Source organism: Fringilla coelebs (assembly GCF_963513975.1).
Source record: "Fringilla coelebs genome assembly, chromosome: 17".
Classification (NCBI taxonomy): Eukaryota; Metazoa; Chordata; class Aves; order Passeriformes; family Fringillidae; genus Fringilla; species Fringilla coelebs.
In genome coordinates, this window is record NC_140043.1 from 8,259,990 (window position 1) to 8,280,830 (window position 20,841).

A 20,841-nucleotide genomic window follows, 5' to 3' on the forward strand; every position below is an offset into this window, starting at 1 on the left:
ACAAATGATCTCACTGACTTGCTTGCTGGGGCAAATTAACATCAAGAACCTCTGTAGATATAAGTCAAAGTTACATAGTGAGGTTTGAACAACTCTGCAGGGCTTTTGAGGCACTGATGATGGGCAAATATCCCGTTACAAATGAAAATAAAGTTGATTGCCCATTGAGAAGGGTGGGAATGGTGAGGGGGAACTACTCAAACTATTTTTACACAAACCACTGGCAAATGAGACCTGCCACTCATCCCCAGCGCTCTGCACTGTCTCTTCACCCACAGGAAGGTCTCTGCTGCTTTCCCTGATTTTCCTGCTTTTACTTTTCCAAGAGTCTATTAAATGACAAATGTATTTTAAAACCAGAAGTGTCTTTCTTATGTCACAATGCAAAGGGTAATAGGAACCTTCAGTGTGCTTCCTGTAAATATACAGAGTCTGAAGTACCATTCTAGAACAAAACACAGAATTACTGCCTATGTGATTCCAGGTACATAGGAAAGAAACCAACTGGATGACTGATTTTATGTAAAACAGTAAAGCACATATCTTGTCCCAGAGATTTTAAATCTCCAGCCTTTAGCTAGAAAAAGCAACCTGGATTCTTCCTCAAATTCTTGGAGTCCAGACTGTGGCCAGGACTAGTGAAAGAGAATTTGTAAGGATGTTGCAATATATGCTTTCCCTGGAGAAAAAAAAAACCAAACAACAAAACAAAGAAGCACTAAGTAAATGTTAAATAAAAGTAAATATCTGTGAGCATAGAAACTCATCAGGCTAAGAATGCAGTCTGCTACTATTAAAGACTTCAGAGAATGGGGGCGAGCGTGCTGAGAAATCTGTTCACGCCTTAGATAAGGTTATCATTATCACCAAAGACCTGTCTTAATAATATGCAATTCTGAATGCTGCGTTTACATCTGCAGAACAGAGCTGGCATTCGTCACCCCTAGGAGAGGTGAGCTGCTACTGCTGTCTGTGCCACACACCAGAATTACTTTCAAGAGAGAAGACTTAGAAGTAATTAAGTACAGGGTACTTAATTTGCACTCTTTCAACGCAATCATGTGGCAGTGCCCCCTCTGTGCTCTCCCTAACAATCCAACAGACAGAGTGAAGATGTGGAGAGCTTTTGGATTGTTTTCTTTTTAATGATGAAGAGAAACTTGAAAAAAAGGCAAAGACACCTTCAGCTCTGAAAATTAAAACTAGTATTTCCAGGACTGTTTTGTCTGTCACTTGGCTGGAGAGCACCATCAGATGCTATCCCACAGTGCTGCAGATGAAGCCAAGGCTGGAGTGCTACTGAACACTTACCCTCCTGCTTCAGTTCAGGTGTAAAAAGCACTTTGTTTAGAGATCTAGCTGGGAATGAAGATAACAGCTTGGAGACTTTGCTTTTTCTATAAATAGGAAGTTGAACTGGAAATTTTTAAGACATCCTCCTAGGAACACTTCCACCTTTCCCTGGAAGAATCACAGCTGAGAGCTGAAGCCGAGACAGTGATGACTCTTTCCATCCCCTTGCTAGACTCTGACCAGCACCACCACCGAGGCTTTGCTGTCCAGACACTGAGTTTTGCATACTTCAGGTGATAAAAGACAGCTGCTCACAGCTTCTAGCTTAAAAAACATTAGTTGTTCTGTCCACCTACTCTAGCAGGCAGACCCTTGCTATACAAGCACCCTTCCACACCCACATGCTGCTTCACAATCAAGAAATTTTTATTTGGATGCCAGCCAAAGGAATGGATCAATAATAGTTGCAGTAAAGGAACTATTTCCAAGTGTATTTCTAGGCTCACTATGTCTCAAAGGAGGAATATACAACATTTAAAAATCATTCCATCATTTCATGCAGAAATTGAATGGATTCCATACTTCAGTTCACATCAAGTACCAGAAAGTTTAATTGGTATTAAAAGTTCATTGTTCTGAAAACAAGAGAGAAAAAGAAAGAAGCTGCCTGTGACACAAAGATAGCCTGATCCAGGCAGCTCTGGTCAGAGGGCCCTGTACAGCACAATGCAGTTTGGCAGCAGAAGCTCAGAAATCAAGCAGAGAATATGGTAAAGAAAGCAGAAAGAAGCCAAAGTCCAGATGAAATGCACAGAAAGCCAGAGGAGCTCTACTGATGCTGATTTAGGTAGGGAGCAGCTGGGTAGTAGTTGTTCAGACCTGGGATCCCACTGGATGCTGCTGCTCCACTCCAGCATTCACTGACCAGTTACACCCAAGAGAGAAGCAGCAGAGCAGCCCCAGCTCCTTTGCATGCAAACCCTTCCACCTATTTAAATAAAGTGGTTGGTTTCCAAATGCTTGAGAGAACATAGCAAAAGCCACCCCTGAAAAAGGGTTTCATGAGCTTAGTCTGTGCTCCATCCAGCAGCAGTGGCACAGAGATCTACAGGGTACCCTGTCACACCTCATATCCATGTCTGCTCTGCCTACAGGAACTCTCTGAAACAGGCTGGGGTTCAAGAGTGCAGTTTAACAAAGGATGGACTCGACATCTGTACCTTGTTTTCAGTGGCATTCTATACCCAAAACACCTGGTAATGCCTTTTCACTAAAACGCTGACTGGTTACCTCCTGCATGACCCACTTGGAGGGCCTTGGCTTGCTCTCCTGTAATGCAAAATGATGCAGAAATGCACTGCATGAGAATTCCACGATGCCCAGCAGCTACTTAGCTTCCAAGTTATTCCAGTCTCTTCCTGGAGGAAAGGCCAAGGGACTCTGCTTGCTTTATCACACATGCTTACTGCCACGACAAAGAATCTCAAAAATACAGAAAGGAGGTGGTACTAATCTAACAAAGGATCACAAGCCTTCCAAAGCAGACTACACCCATCAGAATGACTGCAGGGAGCTTTGCTGCAGTCCTGCTCTTCACCCCACCACAGCAACAGACATTCCCTTTCCTGACAGCCAAGGGAGAAGGGAACTAGGTTCATTCCTAAGCAGTGACAAAAGGCCGTAAGCAAGTGCACAACTTTAAATTTATACCTCAAGATATGATTGTAAAGCATTAAGATTGCATGTAACTAGGTTATGTCTCTACTGCTAAAATCTATGCATAATTTATTTATATTACAAGCTAAACATCAGGAACTGTCAGGAGGAACCCTAACAGCTCCTTACTAGCACGAATTAAACACTCTGCTCATCATATAAGCCCCAGGACAGCCATATGCTGTGATCCTGCACAGTATCAGTAAGCTAATTAAGAAACTGCCTTTGCTCACTCCTCTCTTTTGTGTGGGTTTTTAATTTGAGTTGATTTTTTCCAGTCTGGGTTGGGCAGATAAGCTTCTCCCTTTTCGTGCTACTTGCTGCCTCCAAAGTGAAGATTCACAGGCAAATTTTGGTTCCATTTTTATCTCCTTCTGGAACTACTCCTTCTCTCAAAGTCCACTTCAAAAGCACCTGCTGCACACCAAAAGACTGACAGTATCATTAGCTCCAGCACCTGGAGCATCAATCTCCCACAGGCTGCACCCACTTAGAACACAAGCACAGCAGCCTCCGAGCACTGCGGGCAAGTGGGGGGACAGAGATGGCAGCATCTGTCTTCAGCTTCCCTGAGTGGGAGAGAGAAGCATTAACCTTTGGGAGGAGTCCTCTCCAGATGATCTTGGTTAAATAACTGCCCTGCAAAGCATAGGAAAGGGCCACTTCAACTAGGATAGGAGAACACACACAGTAAGAGGGAATGGCAAAAAAACAACTTTGTCAAAGAACCCTTTGTGGAGTTGTGGAGAAGTGTAGCTGCCGAGAAGGGCTCTATACTAATGCAAATTTGCTGCTAAAGAAAAGGACACAAATGTGAGATTTCTGGTGCCAGCCTTTAGCTTCTACCTTCTCTGTTGTGCCATGCTTCAGTGAGCAAAGCTCCCTTGACACCAAGGGCAGCTCATCCGGCACCATCGCAGCAGCGTCACCTGAGCCTCAGCTCCTGTGCCCGGCTCTGCACTAGGCAGCACTTCCAGGTCACAGGGTTGCACTTCAGCACCTTCTTACCTCAGTCAGCTGGAGATGCAGGCTGCCTCCAGTGCCTGAGTGCACACAGGACAAATATTAGGTGACTGTCACCACATACTATCATCATGCCTGCAGGATCTAAGGATGAATAAAGCTTGAAAGTAATGCATTCTGAAAACTCTAATTCCCAGGCACTTTTCTTTAGAGAAAAGCCACGCATTAATCATTAATAAGAAAGGAGGGCATAAGAACCTGGTTTTGACGACCTTAGTTCTTTTTGTTCCTCAAATTCAGCCCACAGAGATGGGAATAAAAAACAGGCACACCAACATCAATGATACACTCAATACAAGTGTTGTTGGGGACAAAGAGAGTGAAGTGACCTTTTCTGCCCAAACAAGACAGAGGTTGCTTGACAAACCTTCTTTACCTCCACCTGCCTCAGAGAGACAACCACACTCCTGCTACAATGTGTGCAGGCCATGTCTGGGTACACACACATGTTACTAATATATAAAGACACTAGGACACAGCATTACCTGTGTCTGAAACACTGCAAGTGACATCTGCAGGACAAGATGTACAGGCAGACACCATAATGCTCTGTCCTCCTCAGAAAAAGGCTGAGAACATTTGCATACAAAAAGGATTTGACACATCCCAAGTATTACTGATTTACCATCAAGCTCTTGCAGTTGCCTTTCCTCTGAAGTACCTAAGAGGAGCCTGCAGATACTTTTACATAATTTCTCAAGCTGGTGGAGCATATTTCTGGATCTGAATTCCTCAAGTCTTACACCATGTCTTCAAGCATCATTTCTCACATTTACCAAACCTATCAGGTGTTGATTCCATGGGACCAAACCCTTAATTTACACCTCCAGGAGTTGCTTAATCCCAGTTGAAGTCTGTAGGATGAACCATTTCAGAATCCTTGAGCTACTGGTATTTACAGCAACTTCAGGGAAAGGTACCTACCAAGGTGCCAATCCCACATTAAAGACAGAAGATGGAAGATCAGTGAAGTCTAGATCCCCTAAGGCACTTAGCAGCCTGAACCTCACCAAAGCCAGAATGAGACAGGCTATTAAAAATTAGACCACAGAAAGGTTTATACCATTAATCTTGCCTGTAATTATGTCAGTGCAGTAGCGCACCAGCAAATAAATCCACACTTCTCAAGTCTCCTGCTACAGCTCCAGCCACCAGGCTGTCCCTTCCCTTCTCAGGGCTGATGTTGGACAAGATGTTATGTGCAGTCTCCAGCTGAAGAATGTGTGTTTTTAGGGAAAGTCAGGTGGGTGCAGTTTGTTTGTGTTCATACACCTCAGCCAGGGCTCTGAACCCTGAGGATATTTGTGAATGCGAATTTCTGTGTACTTGGAGAACTGACAAGAAATGCTGCAACTACAGATGGTACCCCTGGAAAAAGGAGCACTTTGCATCTGTTTGCTATGCAAATTAATTCATTTAACATTTGTTGACAGCAGGTCAGTTTAGCACAGGAATCAGGCTAGAAAGTTGGCAATTTATGAACTAAGTTCTACTCTGTCCTCTTATAAGTGAAAAAATCCAAGAGAGAATTAAAAGTAATTAGGCAGAAACCAGCAATTAAGCCCAGAATGAATTTAATTTTTAAACCATTAAAATCCTTACTGCTTCCAGAGAAATAGGAATCATGGTGGGTATCTCCACAGACAACTAACAAGATGATGAGACTGCAACAGTGCTCTGACCCACAGATGCAGCAATTTCCAGGCAAAACAGAGAAGCACCTTAGGAGAAACCAGGGGACCCAGGGAAGGTCTTTGATACTGCCTGGGTGCTCATGAACCACAGATCCATCTTTCCTTCAACTCATACTCTTTTCCTGAAGCACCTCAACGTCTGGGTATAAGTTGTAGGAAGGATCATGAAACAGCCTCATGAAGATGCACCAAATAATTCCACTATTTCACCAGGAGTGCAGTTTGGAGACAAATGCTTCTGGATTGAAAATCCCAGTAGGGATTTAAGTGTTTAAAGAACAACAACAAAAAAAAGGAGGCAGTAACTAGAAGAGACATTCTCCACATACCTAAAAGAATAAAATACAATGGGAAGACATAAAACTTGCACTGTAAATGAAATTAAGGAATATTTGTGCATACTTAATGATTCTCCAATGGTAAGCAAATGTCTTCCTTACTCCCTCCCCAGTCCTACTGCTTCCTAACCAAAAATCCACTTTGCTTTGTCTTTTATTGTTCCTTTCAAGATTTCTACCATACACATTTCTTTTATCAGCTTCAACAGAATACAAGAATACCCCTGTTTTATAAATGACACCCAGGGCAGCATCCTTCACAAAGCTAGTGACCATTTGCAGCAGTAAAGTGATTATGGATGTTGCAGATCTATTCATCATACTGTGTCTACCCTTGGAAACACAGCAATGTAAGAGGAAGCATCTTTTTCCTGATATCAGGATGGGAATGAAGATAAAGTTACCATCACCTGCATTCGTTTCTGAAAACTTCAGTGGTCAAGATTCTAAAAGAGCATCCAATAAATTTCATTATTAGGTCATACTTTGCAAATTGGATGTGCTGCTGAGTTTCCAAAGTGGAATACATGAATCCCCCAAACATTTCTTTGAACAGAGTTTTTGGCAAGTCAAGTGCAGAGTGAGATGGCACACAGAAGCCATCAGCTGTGTTCCAGATGATACCAGGATTCAAAATATCCCTACAATGGGCACAGTCACAGGAGAGGGCCTGACTTCAGAAAGAGCTCTTTAAATAAACAACAGTCAATAAAGACCTTCACCAGTAGCCTTTTCCTCCTTGGATTCCCACTGGCTCTGTGTGAGCAGTCAGCTACAGTAGCCTGGAGTGGACACCACTGAGTGTCCCAGGTAACCCCAGAATGAAATAACATGGCAAAGCAGCTTTCTTGAATGGCTTTTCTGATGATGAACTGTGAGCAGCTTCTCTGATTTCCAGCTAGTAAATGACCAGGTCCAATGTTTTTCAGTATCAGACACAGTTAAAGAGTAGGTCCATTGCTGGGGGCAAGTCCTGTGGCCACACAAACCAAAAGCAATATCCAGCATTACAGTGGGAATTTTGTTGCTTCAGCAAGTGGGTAAATCAGGGCTACAGAAAGCCAGAAAGCCACCTCAGCTCCAGCCAAGGGCAGAGTGCATATGGACCACGGCTCTTATCTTGTAAATTAATCCCCAGCCCTGGTGCAGGTACAGATCTTTGCTCAGGTATTGGCCCCAATTACTGACCCTGCAGCTGAAGCATCCTTCCATCCCGCACATGCCTGCCACACCACACTATCCCTGCTGTTAATGCAGCTCTTAATCCACCCTGAGGCACAGGGCCAAGGTGACTACACTACATAGCTCACCCTGACCTACTCAGAGCTGCACACACAGCAGCACCTGAACCCCCAAAGTGAGGAGGGGGAGACACAAGTTACACAGGGGAAAATGGGTAAGACTGGAAAGGAAAGTGGGATGGACCAGGAACTGAAGAAGAGGTAAAGCTAAATAATTGTAGTGTGGGTTTTTTTAATTACTTGTTTTTAATTATTTTGAAATGAGTGTTTCCATGGCTCCACATGATCAAAGGAGAAACCTAGATTAAGAACAAAGTAAAGATGAGTAAGCAGTGTTTAAAAAAAAAAAAGGCAAGTAATAATTAACTGGCAGTTCATGCTGTGAATCACTGAGTTTGGAACAAACTCACCCACATCTGTTGATAAACTTCATTAACTGAAAAAAATGATACTGAAACAAATGCCATGCTGCATGACAATGCCTATGTTCTGCTTAGATACCTAAACTGCAGAGACACCTGAAACCTCAGAAGCTCAGAGACTGTTCAGTTATTTTGGGAGACAACGCAGCTCACACCTGAGGCTCACTTCCAAAGGGGACAAAGGGAGGCTGGCACATAATCAAGAGGCCTAACCTCCCAATTAAATATCAAACTGGTGAACAGTTTGCAGTCTGCAATAAGCTCCATTCGTGGAAAATTGAATTTCTAGGACCAGCTACTGAGTCAATGAGAGAAGCGTAGGCAAAGGGGTTTTTAAACACTGATGTCTGTCAGACAGATGGCTGCAACAATTTATTCCCTGTTGGTGTTAACTACCACATCTTGCTGCTGCTTTTAAAGATGAGCTGCACAGGATTTCAACACACAACACAAAATAATTTCCAACAGTTTTAATGTTAATTACTTTTGATGTGTCCATTTAGACCCCTAGATCTGGAAGTACTCTACAAATACTGTGTGTAACATCCCTGACATAGGAACAGGAAGCAAAATCAGCTGAAAGGCAGCTCATACCCACCTGCTCCTGCCCCTGTCCTGTTCCTGCACTCACTCAGCTCACTGCACAAAGTGGGCAGACAGCAGGGCAGTTCTCCTCAGTTCCTATGCAAGAGGCTGCTGTCTCCAAGGCTCAGCACAGACATGGACAGATCACCTTTTCCAGATTACCCTTCCCTGCTCTCACATCCCCATCTACCTTAGGCAGCCTCAGTCAAGCATGAGATCACCTTGCCCCACATCTGATGGAAGCTTCAAATCTCCCACGAGGAAGCACTAAGTCCCTCCTGACTGTGACAGCAGAGACCAGAGATGAGACGACTGAAATACATTTCCCTCTTCAACAGCAGAAGCAGCCCTGATGCATTTCAGGGTGCTGTGCATTTCAGGATGCATTTCAGGACCACTGTGAAATACCAGAAGTTTAAATTCTCTAACATCTCAGTACTATGTTTCACACCCTTCTTCACAGGCTTTAAGATACAATGTCCAAAAGGACACAAGCTTTTGAGCTCCCAGTAAAACCAGTGCTTTACTTTAAAATTTAAAAAAACCAAAAAAACCCGCAAAATCATAAACGGATCAACAAACCAAGAGATACCCTGGAGTACAGAAGTTTGAGTGGATCCACATACTAATAAAATTTTATGATGTGGATTAGGCTAGTCTACTAATGACCAATTTATTGTCTATACTTACTGGAGAATCTCATATTCATTGAGATAATCCTTTTATTCCCTCACCATGACTAATGTTCCTCTTGCAGAACACCCTTAGAAATGAGACACTAGTAAGTAAAAACCTAGGATGTCCCGAGCCTGCTTAAAGGACCTCAGCTTCCAGTGGGACTGCAAATAATTTCAGTAATGAGCCCTTCCAGAACACTTTTCATTACTTTCTTCATTTGTGAAGTTACTTGGGGGAATAGTTATTACAATTTAGAGACCACAAGCCCAAGAAACAGAAATGAACCAACTTCTGAAGATGCATTAATCAGTAGAAATCTGACAGGAATACATTTAAGAGCAAGAGAAGGTATCATGCCAAATCTCTATTAGTTTTATTCAAACTAACTGACTTCATCACAAAGCTGAAGAATCTAAACTCAGTGTAACTAATTTTTCCTCAAAAGAAAAGTAAAATGAGACCCACTGTGCTTAGGGAATATTGATTCTTCAAGTTTTTCAGGCTGCATTAGGAGTACTCCTGACTCCAGCTTTTAGCATGAACTGTCCTGCTCTCAAGGTACTTTCAGAACTACAAACAGTATGAAACCAGAAACGGCTCCTTTGCAAGGAATTTTAGAAGGAACACTTAGAATTCTAAACAGTCAGCAGCTCAAATTCTTCACTAAAAACCCCAAGAAACGATGGGGAAAAAAACCCCACAGCTGTGCCCTACCTCAAGCAGCCAGAGGTGTTCTTGAAGACCGTTGTCCACTCGGCGTCGCGCGGCTTCGAGTCCTCGTTGGGCTCGCTCTCCCAGCCCGAGTGGGGGATGATCACCTCGTTGGTCAGCGTCTGCAGGCCGTGGTTGATGATGACCATCTTCAGGGGCTCATAAGAGGATAAATTCCACAAGGTACCTGCAGGGGATTGTTAAATAACCAGCATATAACAACTGCATTAAATCTCTACGGTAAAGAGAATCACAGGATTCACAGAGAAGTGCTTGAAGGTTAAATCATAAAACTAAACAAGAAGGCGAAGCAACTTGATGAGATGCCAGACCAGAACCAGCTTAGGGAAAATACCACAGCTTCTTCAACAGAGCACAAAAACACTTTTATCAAGACATGGATATTGTTGAACTCATCAAGCCCTACACAGAGTACATAAAAGTGATGTACTACTGGAGATTAATAGGATTTTTCTGCTGTATACAAATTGTGTTACACTTTCACGTCTAACTATACCTCAAAAAGTAAAAATTCATCCAGTGAAGCAAAGTATATTGAGCAAATCCTAGGAGAGATGAATTTCTGGAGGATCACTGATCTTATGCTTATCTTCTGCACAAGATAATATTTCATTCAAGTCTCCTCTCTATTATTTATTTTCACATTTTCCTGTCACAAGCAGTATCTGTGTTCAAATCTCCTGGTGCCACAAATATATGATTTCTTGAAGAAGCTGGAAACCAGAACTCCACTGTCTTTTCATTTTTACCTCAGTTATGAGCCAAAGCAGACAGAAGTCAAACATCAAAACCGAATAACAGAACAACAGCTTTATAGCTGCAAAATACCCAGTGTTAGATAAGTGATACAGCCTCCCAGCAGACCTGCATCAGTGTCCTGACAGTTATTACTCATCAGAGTAGGACTAAAACAGAACGCTCACTTCAGAGAGAATTTCTGCATAGACCCAGCCTGGTACCATCTGAGAACTGTCAGTAACAACACTTGGAGGGAGCCAGACACACGCTTTTGGTCTCCAAGAAAAAGTGTGAGTTCTAGCAAAATTTTCAGACAGCCCAAACAGAAAACCAAGATTCCCAAAACACACAGGGACTCTTTCCTAAACAGATCAACTATCCACCTGAGGCCCCCTGTGTTACAACGACTGTGGACCTGGGCAGATTACAGTGCATAATGCAAATCTCCACCTCATTGTGTATGCATCTAAAAACCACAACAGAACAACAGAAGTGCAACCTTTTGTTTCAGCCCCTTTCGATCTTTCCTGGAGCAGTGATGTAATCTGTTACTTGTAGAGTGAAACTACAAAGGCAAATTTTACTGCTTAAGAACAAGGCAGATATGTAAGTAAAAAGTCAAGAATACCTACAAAATTTCCAAGACCTCTAATATTACAGGATTGTATGAATTTTTTCCAGTGCTAAAACCTCTTGCTTGTTTTAAGACTTAGAGATTTGTGTCTAGACTTCAATACCTTCAATCACAGCATGTAAAATAAAATCCCCACCTCCAAACTCTTCTCATATTCTCATTCACCAGAGGTTATTTCAAGAGACTAAATATAACTGTGGATTCAATAGAGTTCTGACTGGATTGCAGCACCAATCTGCCCATCTACCATCAGCGTTAATGCTGTAACCCCACCCTGGCCAAGAGAATCACCTTCCCCTATGGAACAGCTCCTCTAGATACACAGAATTTTTATCAAGGGGCTGGCTGTAACTTACACAATGAACTATTTAGGGCAAACACAATTTGATTGTAAATCGCAGTGGGTGACTACCAGGCAAAGGGAACTGGAGTTACACAGAACTTTTCCCGCGCCCTCTTTGATGAAAACTCCCCCAGCATTTTACAAGATTTCAATTTCTCCTCTGCCTCCCATGTCTACAATCTTTCACACAAAACAATAAACTGAAGAAGAATAAAAGACAGCCTTACTATTTAAAAAATTAGCACAAACACCTCAGATTATTCAAAAGGTCAAAGCACTTAAATTTATAATATTCTCCTTGATGGTTGCATAAGGAAATCCAAAAGAATCCCTCTGCAGAACAGCATTTAGCAAAGAAAATGCACAGCACTTAAAAGAAATGAAGCACAAGATAAACAGAAGTGAAGGAGTCCTGTGGTTCCAAAGACAGAGAAAAAACTTCAGGTTGAACACTGAGTTAATGGGGAAACTATTTCACAGGAAAGATATAGAAAATAAACACACTGACAGTACATTTTTCTTGTTCAAAATTATGAAACAAAGAGCTCTAAATCCAAGCATCCTTTCTGTGCTAGAGAAAACAAATTCTATAGAAAAGTCACTGCTAGTGACAGCCTTTAATTTAAGGGAACAAATTCAGATCCAACTGTAGCATTTAGCAGCACAAAAAAAAAAAATCAGAGGGAAAAAAATTGCTGTAAATTTGACATCCATCTTTAAATATCATTCCCTGTTACTATTAGCATAACACACCAATGTTTCAACAAGTTGGAAACACTGTTTTTAAAACTCTAATCAATTCAGATGAACAGCACTCAGGAGAAATCATGTCACTAACACAGCAGCACAAGGTGCACAGGTGTCACCAACACAGCAGCACAAATCTAAATTTTCCATGCACTTTCACTACAAGCCTTGGCCTTTTTGACCACAGACTGCATGAATTTTAGGACTAAGAGAAAGATGAAGCATTGCTCTTCAGAAGATGAACATGATGACTAGCAATCTGTATTTTATTCATAAATACTGTGAGTAATGTACTTATGTACTTCTAGCTTCAAGCATCAGCCCTGATTTTTCAACATATTAAGCAGGGAAAATAACTACAGGCTTTTATTTAAAAAAAAAATCCAACATCACCAAGAAACTAGAAGCTGTTTAATTCCTTTTCTGTGGTCCAGAACAGATAATTTATCACTTGGAAAAATAAGCACTCTGCAATATATTCCCTGAGGAATTCTTGTTGTGTGTTGGTCCAGGGGCATTTGTTTGACAGACTCATTTGCATCAAGTCCTAAAGACTGGAGCTGTGCTCCTTTCAGTAGTGGTCAAGTTGAGCACCTCAATGTAAGCTAGTGTGTGACAGAACACACCATGGACAAGGACCTCCTTCAGAGCAGCCTGGAATAGAAAATGGGAGGAGAAAGCTCATCTGAGATGAGCAAGCTGAACAGAGCAGGGTACTTCTCCAAAGAGGAGTCCAGGTATGAGCAGCTGACAGGACCTCTGCACACAGCAGTGCCCAGGAGCTGGAAGTTCTGAGCCAGCTGGTTTATCTGCAAGTTGCTATTCGAGCATTAGATCAAAATATTTCATCTGCAGAGCATTTTGAAGGTCAATCATTTTTCAATTATAACCAATTTGAAGAATCACATCCTGCACCACTTAAAATCAGTGCAATGTCATTAAACAACAAAATTACTCCAACTTTCTCACAAAGAACAAAATTATTCATTAAAGCTACCAATTTCTGATTGCTTTTCAAAGAATGTAATAGAATTTTGGTCTTGCATATCTGATGGGAACATTTCCTCCACAAAAACCTTATCACTCAAGATAAAACTTTTGTAGCTTTCCCAATCAGAACAGATTTAATTCCTTATCAGCTTAATCCCCATTTCTCTATTTTTCTCAAGAAAATGATCTACTGAATGTACAGCAGTACAGCTACAAGCCTAGCAAGAAATGAAGGAAGAATTTTATGGAGTATTTCTCAACACAACTCTACTCATACTTTACTTATGGACACGCTAACACTTAAAGCAAGCTTTTCTCAGTACAGTAGCTAGGAAACATTTTGTAACTCTACATTTCAAAAAGAAAGAGAAGTGAGATCTGTGGTATTTTATGAATGTATCTTTGAGTTTAGAAGGCAGTTTTTGCACACTTCACAGATCTCTGATCTCAAGGGACACCATTTGCAGGTATGTCAAGAACACCTGATAAAACAGTGATGACACTAACCCAAAGAAATTTTTCAAATTCTGCTAAAACCAGTGCTATCTGTAAGAAAAAAATCTACAGACTGGATTAATCTGGCAGCAGTGGTGTATTAGTACACTCTGCCTGTTTCCAAAATTTAATGTCAAAACAGCTGTCTAACTTCTCCAAACGTGTATCCTGGGAAGTGCTCAAGGGAACACACTCCCAGCACAGCCAGAGTCACTTGTTCAGCACTGATGCCACACATCTGATTTCTCCCTTAATGCTGCATCCACCTCTTGGGTGTTTTTAACTCATTGGTGTGGCTTTTTCCCCGCTCCATTAACACAGTGACCAGACCCAGCTGTGGCTGCTGCCAAGCAAAGGAGAAGGCACAGAGCTGTCAAGGACTGACTCTCACATTAGATGGGAACCATGGTCTCTTGCCTGAAAGCCCTGCCTCAACAGGGTGTCTGTCCTACTGTGTGCACCCAGGTACCTCCTGTCCTGCAGGCAGTGTTTCACAGCCAGAGAAGCAAAACTTCAAGCCTAGAACTGCTCTTGAATTAAGACAACTAAATTATTTAAACTTCTTTAAATTACTTGAATCTCTCTGGAAAGTAGGATTCTTTTTTCATTTGTCCTTAGCTGGGATGACCAGCTGGTGATTACTACCGAGCTTTTGAAAAGCAGCCAGTATTGAGTTAAAGAAAGATTAAACCGCAGAAAAATCAATGTGTCATACCAAACTTGAATTTGGAGCCTGTTAAAAGAAATAAACACAAATGCTGTATGCTGCTGTATTTTTTTTTCTTTTTCCTAATGCATTGTTGATGAAGTCCCCAGACATTTCACTCCAGAAAAACTGCAAAACTTTCATGGCAAAGGCAGGCTTTGGGTTATCACTAGGGAAAAGCACCCAGATAGGAAGTCACGATTGCTACCAGGAGAACATTGGAATTGTGATCTGAATTTCTGAGGCTGCAGAACACACTCCTTTTGTAGCAGCCCTGCCTGAACGCTCCCTTTGCACTTCAAGCTGGCTCTTGTTTCTCTCTGCTGACTTTCAGAGCTCATTTTACAAATGGACAATTCCACATTATCAGCCAGAGCTTTGAACACAGACTGCAACTACAGCAGCACCAGCCACAGAGGCATTGCTGGAATATTCTTCTTTTCTGTGCTGATGCTTGAATGTCTCACACCGGATCTGGTGATATCATTTTAGAAAGGGAACGAAATTATTCCCGGTGAGGTGGAGATTAAATGCACATCATCTGTTACTGGACATCTGTTTAGGTTAATGCCCTTAGTATTCCTGGTGTTTCTGAGTAAGGGGAAATAGAGAGTTCTAAGTAACAAAAGCCAAGGTGGAATAAAAATGCTACATTTAATTGGCAAAAACTACTGCCAAATAAAATGCATGTGAACTCTAAAGCTAATTAAGCAACAGGAAAGCAAAGCAATCGCCATTTACAGTGCAAAGGAAAAACATCCAGTTTGCTTTTGGCATCTTAGAAGTGACTGATTACCACCTAGCACTATAATGATATTCCTTCAGAGTAAATTATAGACTGGCTTCTCTTTTCTTGAATCTAAGGAAATAAATTTATTGCTTCTCAGCACTCCAGAAATGAGTGTTGATTAAACTAGAACAGTAGATAAACAGATATTCTTTATTAAAAAAAAAAATAAAGTCTGTCGTCGCATTAAATGAGCGCAACAAATGGAATATAAATACCACCTGCAGAGTTTCCGTGTTGAGGCAGAGCACAGACAGCTCTCAAAGCACAACCAGCACGTGCTACTTAGAGGTTCTCTGACAAAACAGACAGCTCTCCTTTGCCAGCTGACTGGAAAAAGGCTGGAAAAATATCCCTGCTAGTTTCAACACTGTATATTTAGACCTAGTTTGCTAAATAGCCTGTAATGGCTGTGGAAGAACAGATGGAACACCCCAAGCCACTGTTCATCTCAGAGAATTATGATTACCAGTAGAAACTTAGAGAAAGCTACTATAATTTTTGAGGAAATTACAGAATTATGATGTTTACCTCTAATGGCTTAATCAATGTTTGCAATAGGGTCTACCTGCACAAGCCAACACTGATAAGGTGGCTAAACCGTTTCAGCCCTGGACCCATTTTCATCCTCACAAAGCATTCAGGACAAATTCTGTTCTGGCACAGAAATACATCGGAACTGCTCTGGTCTCCATCCAAACATCCCCTGCGGCTTCTGAGAAGAAAAAGGGAAATCCATTTCCCTCCTCATGATTTATGGGAGACTGAAGAACAATATCTTTCTCCTTACTTTAAGAGCTGACATACTTTTCCACCCATTCCCACTTAATGGCTGAACTTTGAAACTTGGCATATACTTTATTGCTCTTTTTGGATGATGCCCAAGACTGAGTTCAAATAAAAACAGGTTAAATAATGGAGCTGTAAGTGTTTGAAAACTCCCTGCAAAGTGCGCACGAACTCAGTAACCTGAAATTTAATTCTCCCTTTTCCAACCTTAGCAATAAACAAATCCATATCCAGATTAGCAAAAGCAGACCCTATGGTCCCTAAAATCTGAGTTTTCCAGGCCAGAGGTGCTGCAGCTTTATATACAGCCTCACAGTCCACAGCACCAGGTTGGAAGTGTTCCTGATAAGACTGATTGTTCTCTAAATATGAGGGAGTGGGGACATGGCAGCAGGATTGTTTTATAAGAGATTAACAAGGAAAGATTTAGCTCAGCGTATCTTACCTCGTGATTACAAGGAGCCCAGGGCACGTGCACGGCAAATTGCCTGTCAATGGAGCAGCTGTAACTCATTTCAGCTTGAGTACCCCAAGCACATGCTACTGCATGCTACACCCAAGGAGCAGCGTCCATCCCTCAGCAGCCAGGGAATCCCAAGAGCACCACACACACAGAGATGATCTCAATCCCCTCCTGACGGGCACATGTCAGGCTCCCACCCCACAGACCTGGTGCAGCTACAGAACAGCTGCAGCCAGTGATCTAAATTCTCCTTCAGTGCCGTAATCTCCAGCAAGTCTTGTTCCTGGAGCTGAAAGAACTGTTCTAAAGACTAATCCATTAATGAAATCACAGACACTGACCTGTAATTAGCTCTCTGACTTCCATGTCGTTTGTTTTTCGCAGCAGCCTGATCAATGCAGGGATCCCATCACAGTTCTTTATGGCCACTTTGTTTTCATTATCCTTCCCGTAGGAGATGTTTCTGAGAGCCCCGCAGGCCTTACGATGGACCTCAGGCTTCGGGTGATCCAGCAGGCCCACCAGGATCGGGATCCCCTTGAGGTGCCTCACGTCCTTTTTGATCTTGTCGTTCTCGTAGCACAGGTGCTGCAGGTAGGCGGCGGCGTTGGACTTGACGGGGTCGATGGGGTGGCTGAGCATGGCGATTACCTCGGGCAGGTCGGGGTCCCTCCAGCGCGGGTCCTTGCGGATGCTGTCGATGGAGGGCGAGCGCTTCCCCAGGCGGTCAATGCTGGCCATGCTGCCGCGCTCCGGCTGCGCCAGCGGCGCCGCGTAGCCGCCGTGCAGGTACGGGATCCTCTCCTCAACCATCTCCGTCTCGATGGGGTCATCGTAGCCCCTGAGAGAAGCAACGGTCCCAAGACAAAGGGAAAAAAAGGAAAAAAAAGCACGTTTAAACACTCAGTAATTCTGAGTCAATTTGGAGATTTCAGCCACGAGCAAACATTTTAATATCACAAACATCACTGGCGCAGCATATTTACAGTTTTCAATAGTTTATTTGGAGTAACTTGAAAATTAACCATAGCTGAGCTCTCAGCAGTGATGGGACTCCAGCACAGTGTTTGTTTGGCTAGCAATGAAATGATGACAGGAACTGCAAGCCATCAAACAGATTGCTTTCATTTTGGTCACTTAGCAAAGCAATTACAACAGAGCTGGATTACATTTAGTAGGAAACACTGATCTTCATTAATGCTGCTACTTCTACAACAAACCAAAACTCTAATTAAGGGCATTCAAGGCCTGGGCAGGGACCACAGATATATTTCAGCAAGTCTGACAAGTTCCACTACATTTCCACGTTGATGCTCAGACAAGCATACTCTAAACACTACTCTTAATCGATATTGCCATAAACCACCCTCTTATAGATGTATTTTTTCAAACCAGCAGCAGCCTTTTCCCTTACAGTTTTTTCCTGGACAGGTTTGCTACTGTCTCAGTATTGCAGTTAGCTCAGTCAAGCAAGTGGTTCTAATTGCTACAAAATGTTTCTTAAAATCTTTCATCTAAAGCACTGAGTGATGTTATTGAACCATTTCTGCTGTCATGCTGAAGTATAGGCTATTAGAAGTCAGGAAGAAAATGCAACTTGCTGTCATCCCAAAGGGACTGATAATTAAACTGGGCTCTGGGGAGAAGAGCAACCAGAGGTGGAGACTGAACTTAGTCTTGTACAATTAACATTTTTAATGTTAAAAGTGCCTCTCCTGACTTTATGCTGCTTTAATTGCTGTTCTAAACCATAAACTGAATGAAAGGATAAAAATGGGCAAGTATCCAAAACTCAGAATGAATCTGAAGAAATCCTTTTATTGATGCAGTTATTTGTATATGTATAATTCAGCAGTTGCTCTACACAGTAATTTACACTCTCTGGACAGTCGTGTTTTCTGTTACAGAACAAAGCTGTTTCCATCACTCCAAGCAGAAAGCGACAACACTGAAACAATTTACTTCTGTGAATGCACACAGGGCAGAAGGAATAACAAAACCCCTTAGCTACTCCTCAAAATTCTGTTTTTACAAATGCAAATTTGTGATAACCAGCATTAAAACTACAACAAATTCTCATTTCTCAAATCCATCCTCATGTTAAATTCTTTTTCACTTCATAAAAGCAGCACAAGATTAATTTTAATAATTGCACAGCTGTTTCTTGCTTGACTTGGTAACTCACAATTCAGAACATCTCAGTCCTGTGAGCTGCCCACAAGATAACTGTGCACCACCTCAATTACACCTGCACAATTAAGTTTCTCTCTCCTCCTCATCCATGCAGGTACACAAAGATAATTGCTGTCTAGGGATGCAGTTTGTTTGCTTTATTTCCACAAAGCCTTCCAAACAGAACCACACAGATGGGCCTGTCTTTCTTATGTTGTATCCTCTTCTCTTTGCTACACAAAGCTCCTTGGTCTCATTACATTAGTCAAAAGAAAACTTCAGTTAGAACTTCAAATGCAACACTGTTACAACAAAAGAGTACCACATAAGCCTTGCACCAACAGCACTAATTTTAATGTCAATCACTACGTATTAAATGAGTGAAACTACCTGAAGTCAAGAATTAATCATTAAAATAAAAAAAATTAAATAAGATCACAACCTTGCTTTAAAATAAGACAGCATCTCTCAACAATCACTAGAGAAGAGGATAAAAACAAAAACCTGCAATTGCTGGAATACGCCCAGACCGGCCAGATCCAACATTCCTCTGAGGATGAAACAGTGCTGAGACCACTGCTAATGCACCATAACTCAGTGACTGTACCTGGCAGCAAAGGAAAACACCTGCACACCTGAACCCTGAAGACCCCAAATCATTCTGTAGAAACTCGGATCCTGTATGAACCTAAGAGGTGTACAAGAAAGCTCAGCCAAGGCAAGTAGCACACTACTTCAGATTCACATGGCCAAATACACTGATCAAGGCTAGGGAAGGTTAAAAAAAATCAACAGGGGAAGCAGTTTACCAAAACAGGTCATCTGCAGAGGAGCAGAACAACTGCTCAGGCAGAGCAAGGCAGAAGTGCCACAAGCCCCATCACCTCTCCTTTAACAGAGGGCTGGAAGATCAGACTGGTAGAGCAAGAATGTATCAGGGCGTTAAACACACCCTGATCACCAACAGATTTACACACTGGGTGAGTAAAGAAATCCTCTTTCTGAGTCAGATTGGTGCAGTCTAAATGAGATTTTTCACTTCCACATCACTGGAGCAGCTAGGCTGGGAAAGAAAAGCCCCTTGATACATAACAGGACTAACAAGAGCCTCAGCAGATACTGCTCTCAGGAGACCAAGAGCTCTCTACTCTCAGGACTGAAGAGCTCTGGTGCTATGCCAGAGTTGCTGGCTGCAAGCATCTTGCCTTCCGTCTGTCTGCAGCGAGGCAGCAGAGTTTTTAGGATGCCATGGGTCTCACTAATCACCTGTCTCAGGGAATTGATCAAAACACATCCTAGCTTAGTTAAAAACTGGGAGAGAGCTTGTGGATTTATCATCTTCCTTATGGCTTCAACATAGGCACATTTGAGTAAACAGGTGAAGGATTTAAACATTTAATCCTCAACAACTTCTACAAGTGTTACGTTCATTACAGTTTGCAGCTGGTGTTGCTTTGGATAAAAGACCAGAAAGGCTTGGGATTTCAGCAGGAAACTTTGTGCCAAACACTGAAGAGGAGATGTAAAGACTTCGCAGAATGAAATTCTACTTTTGCCAGGCTCTGTTCCCTGATAGGATACACAGGGGGATTCAAAACTGGACTGAATCCTCTGCTGAGACAAGCCTGAGTTAGGGCCATATAGTTAAAACACCAAAATCCCATTAACTGGAGACACCTAAGAACTGCCAATGGATGAGCTGACTCAGGTTGCCTCCTGCCACATCAAACTCTGTTGTTCGACACCTTCTGCAACCAGAATATTATCAAACTGAATTCACACTAAGGAAGACACTCAGAAAAAAAACCAAACAAGTATTTTTCAAACTGACCACATTGCTTGCCTCACCCTCTTCTGCCCAGGCATGTCCATAAACTCCTGCCCCAAACTAGACAACATCCTAATGTTGCCCATATGCACTTGGAATGAGTGAACGTAGGCCAAAAGTACTGACTGAAAGTTTTATCTACAATTACAAACCTTTTTATTCTATAGTGAAAAAAACACCAGAAGGAGAATGAGACTGACATGTATGGTTTTACCAGTACTCTCACTGTCTATACCCAACAGACCCACTGGTAAAGGTATTCCATCTAAAATTTGGCTCATTTCCTGGTAATAGTAATTTGGACGGTGAAGTGACCACCAAATACAGTCTCAATAACTTAAATCAGGCTTCTGGCATAGATAATTTAACAGCAAAAAGCTGCTTTGTTGTTGATTTAGTCAGCATAAAAAATTTATACCCTGTCTGG

At 42.1% G+C, this 20,841-nt stretch overlaps 1 protein-coding gene across 3 annotated transcripts in view; it reads right to left on the bottom strand.

The window, feature by feature from the left end:
- Positions 1-20,841, bottom strand: part of ARVCF (ARVCF delta catenin family member) — a gene marked incomplete at its 3' end in the record, with an annotated part of 138,538 nt that overhangs the window by 54,295 nt on the left and 63,402 nt on the right. For all 3 annotated transcript variants that reach the window (XM_084217082.1, XM_084217081.1, XM_084217080.1), the window contains 2 exons: positions 16,756-17,255; positions 9,705-9,888 (listed from right to left, as the gene is read on the bottom strand). In XM_084217082.1, the coding sequence (XP_084073208.1) occupies positions 9,705-9,888; positions 16,756-17,255 (684 nt within the window). The remainder of the gene's footprint in view (positions 1-9,704; positions 9,889-16,755; positions 17,256-20,841) is intronic.